The sequence below is a fragment of the Megascapheus bottae genome, chromosome X (genome assembly GCF_031878675.1).
Source record: "Megascapheus bottae isolate mThoBot1 chromosome X, mThoBot2.hap1, whole genome shotgun sequence".
NCBI lineage: Eukaryota > Metazoa > Chordata > Mammalia > Rodentia > Geomyidae > Megascapheus > Megascapheus bottae.
In genome coordinates this window covers 937768-950390 of record NC_143547.1, presented here as the reverse complement: position 1 = coordinate 950390, position 12623 = coordinate 937768, and the positions used below count along the sequence as shown (strand labels likewise).

Sequence of the window (12623 nt, the reverse complement as noted above, 5' to 3'; positions counted from 1 at the left end):
AAAGAGATACTTTTTCTTACTGATGTTCCTGAGCTTCCAGTTTTTAAGTAATTGTCTGGTATATCTATTCAAATTATATGCTCTTTTCTTCAAAGGTACTTATAATGAATCTTCCTCTCTGTAATTTGGGGATGGAAGGAAATAGGAGAGGGTGGGAGGTTAGTCAAATAGGATAAAGGAGATTGGATATGGCTACTTACTACAGAACCAAGATGTCATGGAGGGTCTACTACTGAAGAGGCAAGCAAGGGGGACATCTAGTCACAAAATTTAAGGTGGTGCCAAATACTCAATCAGCAACACTAACCATAATGTATTTTACTAAGTCAAATGATGGACAAGATAGCAACATTATTTTGTCAAGAAATAACCTGTGGTAGAAAAGGTGGTGATTTTTGGTGTGTATATGTATATATATATATATATATGGTTTTCTAGAACTACCATAATCAAGAAAAGTAACAAATACATAAAGCTTTCATATGTCCCTTTGTAATGACTTACTCCTTCCATTCCTCTGCCTCCTGCCTCAACAACTTAACTTGTTTTCAGTTATTATCAGTAATGCAGAAGTGTGTGTGTGTGTGTGTGTGTGTAAATGTGCAGTCTGTCCACTATTCACCTAGCATAATTATTTTAAGATATTTCCAAATGAGCAACATTTTTTTCAAAAGACCAATGCCATGCCCAGTCAGATATACCAACCCTGAAGTCAAAGGTAAAATCTGTGGCCTGGCTTAAGTGAAAGCAAGTCATCAATAATGTGTCCAAAATCTTCCTTTGCTTTTCTCATTTGAACCGAGACAATTGTTAGGTTTCACAGTTCCTCTTGCCCAAGTAACAATCTTCCATAATTTTAAATTAAGTTAACCTCACATAACAGAACCATAAAATTATTTGTGCATAAATAAGGCATTTAAGCTTAATGTAATATTGAACATTTCACCGTATGTAGGTTTCACTTTTTCAGTAGCTTTGACTACGTTAATGTTCCACAGAAGAAATTAACCGTCCATAAATTATGTGTGCAGCAGTGTGCAGTTTCACTTTGGCCTGAGGTGCCTCAAACGCATCTGGAAGTCTATATGCGATGCGTTGTGGATGTGTGTGATTAATGTGGGAATGTTCCATAAATGCCAAGTTCAGGTGAGCTCATCCGAGACCTGAGAGCAACACTTCTTGTGATTTTTTTTAAATGTAAGCCCCGGAACATACAGAAGGAAATCTTGCTTTGGTTCCATCACACGTCATACATTATTCCAGAAATATAAGACCAACAAAACAAAATTAGGTAAACCATCTTCTCTACTATGTGATGGGGACAAGATTAAAGCAAAACCAATGTAACTTCATTCAAGGAGAAAGGGTGCACGTAAAGCAAATATATATATATATATATTAAATTGCATTGTACATTAATACTGTTAGAGGATTTCTCAAAGTTTTCTTGACATTATTTACAAAATAATAAAAATTAGTGACCAGTGAACGAAGATCGTAGATGAAAAAGATAGTTGTCTTCGGATTTAGAAAATAATTGGGTTGCTTTTGGGTGGAGGCATGAACATAGGGCCCTAACTTCTCACTTGGCTTTTTCACTCAAGGCTGGCATTCAACCACTAGAGCCACACCTCTAGCTTTTTGGTGGTTTATTATTGATAAGAGTCGCATGGACTTTTCTGCCCTGTCAAGCCGCTTACATCTTGAGCTCCTGAATAGCTAGAATAAGAGTCAGGAGACACTGGTGCCAAGACATAATTGTTTCCTTGAGTTGGATGCTAATCTCTTTTGAATGATATGTCTTCCTTCTTATTCTAGAATCTTTGCTATAAACGTAGTAATACTTCATTTAGATTATTATTAAATGAATACCATGCAAGCAATTCACTTAAATCATAAAAATACTATAAAGAGATCTTCTTCCATATATCCATGAAATATATACAAGACAGGTTATGATCCTTGTTTTCTTTTACTATGATTTGTCAAATCAGAGTGGGTTTTCAAAAACTCTGATTTAATGTAGTATATCAGCAAAGAACACTACTGGTAGGCAGTAACTACCAGTGGCTATAACTAACTAGGTGGCTTCAGCGGTCTTTTTATTACAGTACCTTGGAAATTAGTAAGCATTAAGCCCCCTTCCAAAAAGTCTTTTGAGATTGGATGACTTGTGCTCATAATCCTAGCTACTCAGGAGGCTGAGTGAGGTCGTGATTTGAAGCCCCACCCAGGCAGAAAGGTCTAGCAAGCAAAAAGCCTCGAGTAGAAGTGTGGCTCAAGCGACATAGTACCAAAAATGTGAACCCCTGAGTTCAACTGAGAAAGCAGTTAGTTTTTAAGTTAAAATGTGAAATGTAGAGCTGGGAGTTTGGCCTAGTGGTAGAGTGCTTGCCTAGCATGCAGGTTTGATTCTTCGGTACACATACATAGAACAAAGCTGAAAGCGGTGCTCTGCCTCAAGTGGTAGAGCTCTAGCTCTGAGAAAACCCAAGGACAGTGCTCAGGCTCTGAGTTCAAGGCCCAGGGCTGGCAAAAAAAAGAGAGAGAGAACCGATTACTTGTTTGTTCCTTCTCATATCTTTCTTATAATTCACAGCTTCCTTATAAATTTGTAACATTAATTTGAATATGCTTTCTCAGGTACACAAATCAAGATATTACCTTGACCTGTCATAAATGTTCTATAAATGCTATTTGGAGGGAATTAATAAGTACTAAAAATTAGGAGAGAACTATCACCCCCAATGGACAAGGTGCTAGCTTCATCATCCAGCGGTGAGAGTTGATCCATATCAGATCATCTTTGCTAATTTTTCTCCCAGATTCTGCACAAGGGAGGCTTTGCAAGCCTGAGCATGACTAATATGAAAGTCATAATCCCATAATGCCAGGGCTGCTGCAGCAGTAGATTTCTTCTCCTACCCAGATTAGTAGTGTCTATGATGCTGATGGGCTTTGCAATTTATCGGTTGAACAGTGGAGCCAAGCATGAAGGCGATGCACGCTGGAAATGACTGGAAGCAAATCTCCCTGACAGAGCTAAGCAAGAGGCTGGGCTAGCCACATCCGGTGATTGAACCGGAGTTTTCCATTTATCCACAGAATGAGTTCTGTACTTCCGGCGGCAGTGCAGGCCTGCCCAGAGTACCCTGCCAGCGTATTTACCCCCTGACCTGGAGGGACCAGCTAAGGGTGAGAATGTGCTTCATGCTCCATGCTCATCCCCTGTGTGTTTGATTAGCTGAGACTGGCCATGCATGTTGTGGATTGTCCTGAGAGTTAAGGGTCTACTTGGAGGAAAACTTCCATGCTTGGAGGCAAACCCATGCTGAGTGGAAAACCCATCCACCCATGCTCTGTGCCCCCCTGCCCTGCATCGTGAATCTGGAATTTGGGGCCCAAATTCATGTCAAGAGACAACCCATCCATCCAACAGTCTATTAAACCCCAAAACACAGAGCGATAAGCTAGGAAGCAATTGCTTTACACGAATGCTCATTTAGTCAATCTCTGGTCAAAGTAAACCTGTTCAATAAAGAAATAGACAAATACCTAATACCGATAGTTAGGGCACCAACCCAAAACTCTCTTTCTACATTCGGAGTCTCCTAGAAACAAATCTAACAGAAGACACTTGTACTGCATTGTCTTGCATCTTCAGCCATGCCCAAGGAGAGTATGATTTGTAGATTTGACAATTCTTTGACATGGGTACTTACAAATGTAGCTGCCACCTTCTAGCCTTTGTTGAGGAAAATAAATGATATATAGGATAATATTTTAAATGAATAAGTCATTAGTATTAGGTACAAAATATAGCATTTTACCACTGAGTTGCAACATCACATATCATCGTGCAAATAAAATTTTACACGGGTCCCAATCCCCTAGAAAGAACATAACAATTCATCAACTCCTTCTTCTCTTATTCATTTCTAGACTGAGATCTAGAACAAGAACACTTGTGTTAAAAAAATGATGAATTCTATCAAGGTTTACTCGTTACAGGCCACAGGGCTATGTCATTTACTTCTCAATCTGCTCGCTTCCTGTACATTCCCTGCCGTGATGAGGTACAAATGGTGGGATCGGCTTTCACTGAATGGCTCTATGCCCCTAGCTGTGACCCAGCATCCCAAGGTGATTTGAGGCCTGTGTCTACCACGAAGCAACTCATTCCACTCTCTTACCAGGGATTAGCTCCAGCTTTCTCCCTCAATTTCTCCTCTGACTGGGGCTCCAACTGTAGTTTCAGACTTAGGAGACTAAACTAAAGAAGAGCAGAGAAAATCAGGTTGGGTTCTCGTGCCCTTTCCCTCAGCTCAGCAAGTCCTCACCCAGCACTAGACAGCGTTCTAGTCTAGTAATCCTGTGCCTGGAGGACGGAAGTCCAGGTGTCATCTACCCAACCTCTCCCAGCTGGGCCTCCAGCCACTCCAACAAAGGAGCCACCATATTCACTTCAGGTCCAGCAAACACTCCAGCTTGGGCCCCAATCTAGCATATCTGTCCTGAATTGGCTGTTAGCTGACCCTTAGCCCACTGGACTGAGAGGAATGGAAGGTTCTTGAACATGCTCATCTATCAGCAGCCTCTATTGCGCTTCTTTAAACACAATCTACTGATCCTACCCTAGGACTCTCCTTTCAATAGGCAGAGCTGGCCTCCTGGGCTTCCACAGCACATTCAGGAGGAGCCCATACTGGTTTTAATGGTCTTCTGTTGCTCTCTTGAAACTGCTCATTTGTTTTAGCATGGTGCCCCATGTGCTCCTTTTGCACTGGGCTCTGCAAATAATGTAGCTAGTTCTGCCAATAGGTGCAGAATGGAGCTTGAGAATACATTTCCAACAAGTTCCCAAGGGATGTGGCACTGCGGTAAGTACACCTTCTCCTTTCATAACCACTACCTGGAATTCTGAGACGTCGACTCAAAGGAAAGAAGACTGCAACAATGGCCCTCTCCTTCCTTCATCTCTCACCCACCTACGTGGTCAACTCCAACATGAGCTATGAAGATGGAGGAAAAATGGGTGTATCAGCTTTAGTTCTTTGTGGTATTACTGTCCTCACTTTAGATGGCTTTTGTGTGTTGTTTTCACCAAACCAAACACTACATGCTAAAGACATTCCACCATTTCTGCAATCATCAATGGAAGTATGGTTTCACTGTCCACATAGCAACCCAAACACCCTTTTCCAAAGCAGCTCGAAAGACATGGGTGAGGTAGAACAAGCTCCTGGGAATGTGAGAGGTGGAGGGGCAGTGTCTCAAGTTGATATTGTCATACAAAACACACAAAGGGCCCTCAAGCTTCCATACCACAACTCAAATGGGCTTCATTTCCTTGAAGCAGTCATTGCAGACACATAGACATTATTTATTACATGACTCAGGGTTCCATACGGGGGAAATAAGTCACTTCCTCAGTTGTAATCCATATATCCCTAGTAAGAAGACATAAAAGTCTTTCCATGTGGCTAGCTTTGTCCACCCAATTCCTGTTAGAAGCTGCACCTTACAGCATTGTTTAAATGTCCTTTTCAATGTATGCAGTAAGATGAGCCAGGCATGAGATGGACTTATTGTGGAGTTGGTGAGCTAAACTATGACCTTTCCAACCTTTGCTCCCAATAGAAAGGCAAGGTCAATAACGACAATATCAAAGCAGTATTCTTTGCTTGTTAGTTTTTGTTGTTGTTGTTTGTGATTGTAAATTGATTTGCCTCTCTAGTACAAGAAGACTGTACTAGCTGTCATTGATGTAAAATCATGACTTATTTTTACCAAGTAGACAAGAAATGTTTTCATCAATAGCTCAAAAATATCAACTGAGCATGAAGAGCAAAAGCAATTAACTCTATAATACAGTTGCTAGCCAACTGGTCAGATTCTGTGCTGACCTCTGTGTTAGTTCAACACATGCAATTTTTCCCATTTTCGTAATAAACTCTCCTCAATTACAGTCATACTGACAACATACTGTTTTGTTTTGTGTTCCCTTAGCTAGCATTGGGGCATTTGTTTTCCTTTAATTAGAGATGGTGGTTAAATAGTCTCCCCTACCACTCCCCGCTCCAACTTTCCCGCAGATACAGTTAAGTTCCTTTATTTTTCTGCACACTCATTGGCTCTCTAAAGGTCTGGAAAATCATCCTCATGGCTGTCCCCTGCCCCTTCCCGTAAGATTGCTTGATATCCATTCAAAGAGGAAGCAAGGAAAGGCCTTATTTACTCCATGTGGGTAGGAAATGTCCTCCACCAAAGTGCTGGCTGCCTCAGTGTCAAGCATGGCGTATCACAGAAGCTGGGTGGGGTATGTTTCCCCTGGGCACTAACCCTTGCTGCAAACCCCAGGGGACATTAGTACTCCTGCGAGCTGAGCACACTTCCTCCATTTTGCATGCACAAAACCATTTGGTTAGGAAACGGTTGCTCAGGCATGTGTTTACCTTTGTAAGACCACAAGGATTTGTCTTGCAAAACAGAACCAAAGAAAAGCAAAGAGTAATAAAGAGAGGCAAAAATAGGCCCAGGGGAGGGAGGGAAAGGGCAACGTTCTGGAACTTTTAATCAACTTATGATCATTTCCCTTTAAGATGTCAGGGCCACTGTTTTGAGGAAGGTAGAAAATAAAGCTGTTTCCAGGTAAGACTTTGCCTGGTTCTTTCCATGTTTGAAGTTTTCATTTTCCTGTCCCACATACATTTTCACTTATTTCTGTTGCTGTGACAACTCACTCCCATGTGTATAAGCAAATGGTATGCTAAGAAAGCCACCTATCCGTTTGTAGAATGTTAGTGCCTTGTGGAATCTTGTTAAATGTATACAGTGTAGACAATGGACTCTTAATGACAATCTGATACTTATTTTTTTGGTCCTTTTTTATATATGAAACAGTTATTCCTACCAAAAAGTCTCATCATCTTCTCAGGAAAGATCAGCTTGCTTACACTGAATCCTTTGAGGGCAAAGAATGGTTGTCCACAAAACCAACTGACAACTACAGTTTTCTCTGAATTAATTTTTGATTGAGGATGGTAGAGTTATCTGCCGGTATTTTTTACGTAATGCATAGTGACTATTAGGCTTCCTTTTCAAATGGAATCGGGATTAATCCACCGGACACTTTAGTCCTGCACTCTGGTGAATTCAGGGATTCATCTGCATTCATTTCTGTCTTTCACCCCTGTTGATCTTTTGTTACGTCGTTCTTTTACTGCTCTCTGCTGGCCACACATCTGCAAATACAGGGATCCATCTGTTGATCAGCCTTTTTCCTGGCTGGTTTTAGTATATTTCTTAGGTTTTGCTGCCCTCTGCTGGCCATCTATAGACAAATACTATGCAAGGTGACCTCTCATTTCATTTGTTGTGTTTTGCTGCCATCTAGTGACATGATGTGGAATTTCTTTCATTTTCTCAAGGCAAAAGTTTTGGAATTTATCAAAAGGTCTTTTTGGTGTAGCCTCCCTGTCCATTTGTTCTTCTCCTGTTATCTGAGTAAAAGTTCATTTACACACAATTCTCTTTGTGCCAGAAGCCCTGACATGCTGCCGTCGGAAGTTTCCTTTTCCATGGGAGGGAGGCATTCATCTACAGATTCCAACAAAGCCTCCAGTGGAGACATCTCCCCTTATGACAACAACTCCCCAGTGCTGTCTGAACGCTCCCTGCTGGCTATGCAAGAGGACAGGGCTCCGGGGGGCTCCGAGAAACTTTACAAAGTTCCAGAGCAGTACATGCTGGTGGGTCACTTGCCGTCGCCAAAGTCAAAGTCAAGAGAAAGTTCTCCTGGACCAAGGCTTGGAAAAGGTAATGAGTCTGGTCAACTCTGGCTAAGCCAAGGGCCTCTCCCCTTGTTGCACATAGTACAGGGTGAGGGCACTTTGAGCCTTGTTCTCATTTCCCTTTTGTTTGGTGTTTCTGCAATGCAGTGAGCTTTTAGTGACTCCCTGCTATACACTTATTCCAGGAAGAAGAAGGGGTGGGGGCCAGGGGGGTCTTGGAACATCCCGGCAGCCCATACTCCAACCTTCAAGGATAGGGGTAGTGACATAGCAACCATATTTCCACTTGATAACTTTTTCCTCCAACATCCAGGGCATTTTATGAGTCCTTGCTGGTAGGTCTGGGCTGCACATTTGTGTACCTAAGATGCCGCCTAATCACTGCCTCCATTTTTTTCATGTATTTTTATTGTAATTAATAGAAGGATTACATTATATTCACCAGATAGAAGGTGCATTACTTCACATACATTGATACCTTTTCACATGTCTTGGTCCACATTTCCCTCCCGTCACCCCCGCCCCTCATCTTGTTTTCCCCCTTCCCTATCCTATTTCAAATAACCAAATACACATATATACAATATATCAGATAACAAAGTGAGATACTGTAACCATATGAGATAACCAAGGGACAGCAAAAGAGATGAGAGATAACACAATACATTAAGGACAACAATCACTCATTACATGGGTGCTGTTTCTATATCCTGGAGGTGCTTTCATTTAGCATCCTACTGTATGGCCTTATGTATGTAGGACTGAAAGGAACATAGGCTCAATGGTTTCCCTCATTTGTCATAATCAGTGGAAAACTTGGGCTCTCCATTTTTATAAAAATAGAGAGGCGGGGGAGAGAGAGAAGCAGCTAAGGCTCCTGCCTCACAAAACAAACATGCTCAGATTCAAATAGTGTCCCTATCTAATGACAAGGATGCTAGCTAGACTAGAGAGTCCAAACTATCCTCCGCCATTTCCGGTTGTGTGGCTGAGCATGGTGGAGACTCATTTCCTCCCGCTATGGAGACTAAGAATGTTAAGTGTCTGCTTCACTGGACATAGCCAACCCACTAATCCCTTAGCACAGCACTGCGCATGGACTAAACCTTGGCTGATGTGTGCCGTGGGACCTGGTGTTCACTCTTCTCTCCTCTTATGCTGGGTGATTCATTGGTCACATGACTGCCTGAGCGTCCCCTAGGGATGATGTGACATAGCTATGAGGCGTGGGAACAATGCCAGTAGCTCTTTGCTCCTCTCCTCATTGCTTCCCACAATTAGGAAGCCAGCACAGGAAGGTAAAGAAGAGGAAACAGAATGGTAGTGACCCTGACACTATTCCTGCCTAGACTGCTGGAAAGAGTGTTGGTATCCGTAGTAGAGTGGCTCCTACAAGAGTTCAGAGACTGTTCACACTGCTCCTCCATGTCTGTGTTAATGCGGTCGCAGCTCCGAGGGCAGTGGCTACTCGGCTCCCTTATATGCCTTTCCTGCTACTGCTGTCCCAATCCATCCAAACAGTGGCGAGAAACAACTCACCGCTTTTCCACCTGAAGGCTTTCGAGCTCACCCATCCAGTGGAGCAGCAGCGCTGCCTTCCCTCCTGGAAATTGTAGGGACAATGAGTTCTCTTGCCAGCATCTAGACATTTCTCGGTTCCTTGTATGAAAACAGTGACATAGTAGAAGCTGCTCCTCTGACTCCTTCAAAGAAATCTTGTGGTTACATTGGGTCCATCCAAGTCATACGGGAAAATCATTCCATCTCAAGAATCCTAATTCCACGGCATCACTAAGGTCCTTCTTGAAAACATTATAACATAATGGGTTCTAGGGATCATGGCTCCCACCATATAGAGAAAGAATTATTTCTATGTCTCCAGTAAACTTCTTGAAATGCAAGTGTGGACTATGTTGTTTTGCATCCCACATAATGTTGAAGACAGAACTTTGTGCAGAAGGTATGTTAAAGAATTATTTATTTTACTTTATAATATCAGTTTGTATTATATACCTTTTTGTGGTTTTTTTCCCTAGATATGTCAGAGGAGCCTTTCAATATCTGGGGAACATGGCATTCAACTTTAAAAAGTGGATCCAAAGACCCCGGAATGACAGGTGCAGTGCTGTGTGTGTGTGTGTGTGTGTGTGTGTGTGTGTGTGTGTGTGTGTGTGTGAACTCAAGCCTTGGGCTGTCCCTACCTTAGCTTTCTCACTCAAGGCTGGCACTTTACCATTGGAGCTATGGCTCCACTTCCCGCTTTTGGGTGGTGAGTTGGAGATGAGTGTCCCCGACCTGCCTACCCGGGATGGCTATGAACTGGGATCCTCGGATCTCAGCTTCCCGAGTAGATAGGATTACAGGAGTGAGCCACAGTCGCCAGGTGACACCGTACTTTTTAAGACTGTCGAAATGGGGCTGTGGAAAGAAAGCGACAGGATGGCCAGTGCCATAAACTAACTGCAGCTCTGGCCTCTCTCTGGCTACCAGGTTCCTCTGGTGACATTTTTGAAAGCAGCTCCCTCCGGCAGGGGCCTTGTTCCCTTTCCCAAGGGAACCTAGCTCTCCACTGGCCTCCCCGTCCAGGGAGCTCTGCAGAGTTGGACGGCAGCACTCAGGTCCTTCGGAGGACTCAGACGGCAGCCACCGTGGCGCAAGGCGGTTCCCAGCACTCCACGTCGCGTGTCTACGGCACTCCCCCCACCCATGGTGGGGGCGGGGCGGCCAGGCGGCCAGTGGCCAGATCTGAGCCATACTTGACCCTGAGCAGTGCAGAAGACCTCACCGAGGGCAAGTTGGATGTGGCGCGGCCACAGAGCCGGGCCCAGCCTTCGCCCCAGAGACCACGGGAGAGTGGCAGGGATGACAGGAGGCCCCCTCCTCCATACCCGGGACAAGGCAAGCTAGCCCGAGGATCAGCCCAGCCGACCATGGATCCTCGAGGCAGCTCAGGAACCACCTCGGAAGAGAGAGGCCAGCGGGCGTCCCAGGAGCCACAGGCGCCCCTGAAAAAACTGGGAAGCGCCTGCCCCCCCCACGCAAGCAGCGAGCACCACAGTCCGAACTTGGGGGAGGCCAGTTGGCTCGACTGGCAGCGAGAGCGGTGGCAGATCTGGGAGCTCCTGTCCACTGACAACCCTGACGCCCTCCCGGAAACGCTGGTATGAGCCCACCCGCCGGCAGCTGGAGCCCACCCTGCCCACCACACACTTTCTTCTCGCCCACATGCCAAAACGTGCCCAATGGATATTGGACATTTACTTACCCTTTGTTTCTCTTTTTTTTTTTCTCACATTTTTTCCAAAAGCAAAGTACCACCAAGAGAAAGTAGGTCCACTTCCAGATGTTGAGCACTGGTACCCTCGCCACCTTACCATACAACTCGATTGCGTAGCCAGCCTTAGAAAAAGACCAACCCAGACAAGTCTCCAATCTAACAATGACCCACATTGGCTCTCTATAAAACTCTTGCTTTGACATATAGCTTCGTAGTATTTATGTGTCTTCAGTTTTGACTACTGTATATTGTGTAACAGATTATGTGTGATATATTCACAGAGAAGACAAAAAGAACCATTTTGAAAATCACTTCACTTTCTATTACACCATGACATATAATAAGCAGCAAGATTCTACAGAGTGTTCTAGAATGCCTACAAGTGGCTTTCTGTGCTTTTGCCATAGCTTCTGGGCTAACACCCTTCCTTCGATACCTAAGGAAAACACCAACCAACCAAAAAAAACAAGAAGCCATATTTTTCTAGCATGGAGAAATAAGAAAGTTCTCATCTCCAAATGCTTTTTTCATACTGAGCAAGCTTTAAGGAAAATATTAAATTTGGTATATTATAAAATATTTTAGAACCCCTTTAGAAAACATTCAGTTAATCAAATGAAAAAGTCCATGCCCAACAAAGAAAAGTTATCTTTTCCAACTTAAGTCAACTTCAATTTTATGTAGGCCATACAGAATATATATTTATGATGTATGAGTTTTTGTGTTGTTCAAAACTACAAACTGGAATCCATTTATAAAATGTTTAAAATCTAAATACACATTAAAATTATAGAACATTGTTTTTCCCTTTGCTTTGTAATCAGTATTGGTCAGTTATATGCAGTTCTTTGTAAATTAAATCATATTTGGATTGAAAAAAAACACTAGAGCTTTGTACTTACATTGTGCCAAAGGCAAAGGAAATATTTCCTTCAGTAATTTTATGTGTATTGTGAAGTGTTTGTACTGTACTCAGTAATTTGATGTTTTATTCAACTCCAAAAAATGTTTTTGATCAACAGGTGGCAAATTGACAAATCACTTCTGTGTTTACAGAGGTTTTTTTTTTCCACTTCAGAAGGGAATGTGTATTATAGAAAATGATTTTTTTTTTACAAAATGCGCTACTTAATTTTCATGTTAGCAATGAAAAATTTCAGTGGTGTTTTCTTTGCAGTTCTATCTTGTGCCATGATGAATAAACGTTAAGCAAAAGCTTTGTTCCTGGGCTTTAAATTCAGTGAATGAACTTGCACCCCACTCCAGATACATACTTCATTAGTGCCACAAATGTACTCAATAATGCCAATTCGCTACACATCCACATATGACTGAAGAACTAGTTTTTAAAGTATCTCATGATTAGGGGACACTAACTTGGTGACACTAAAACATGTGGAAGTTTGTTGCAAGTAAAAGTTAATTTCCTCAGTCGTCATGGAGAAAATGATTTTCCACGTAACTGAAATTTACGTATCCCACCTATCGGCCTTCAAAGCAGCCTTTTTAAGTTACATCTGTTCTAGAGGCCTTAGAGGCCTACTTTTCTACAA

The 12623-nt window shown here is 42.7% G+C and overlaps 1 protein-coding gene across 2 annotated transcripts in view; it reads left to right on the top strand.

Moving 5' to 3' along the window:
* Arhgap6 (Rho GTPase activating protein 6) overlaps nucleotides 1-12267 on the top strand; it is a 239568-nt gene extending 227301 nt beyond the window's left edge. Inside the window, exons 11-13 of one of the 2 annotated variants that reach the window (XM_090325916.1) lie at nucleotides 7547-7818; nucleotides 9830-9910; nucleotides 10284-12267. In XM_090325916.1, the coding sequence (XP_090182042.1) occupies nucleotides 7547-7818; nucleotides 9830-9910; nucleotides 10284-10960 (1030 nt within the window). In that variant the 3' untranslated portion in view covers nucleotides 10961-12267. Of the gene's footprint in view, nucleotides 1-7543; nucleotides 7819-9829; nucleotides 9911-10283 lie in introns of both variants that reach the window. The other variant, XM_090325915.1, reaches the window with a different exon arrangement.
* Nucleotides 12268-12623: the final 356 nt, after the last annotated feature.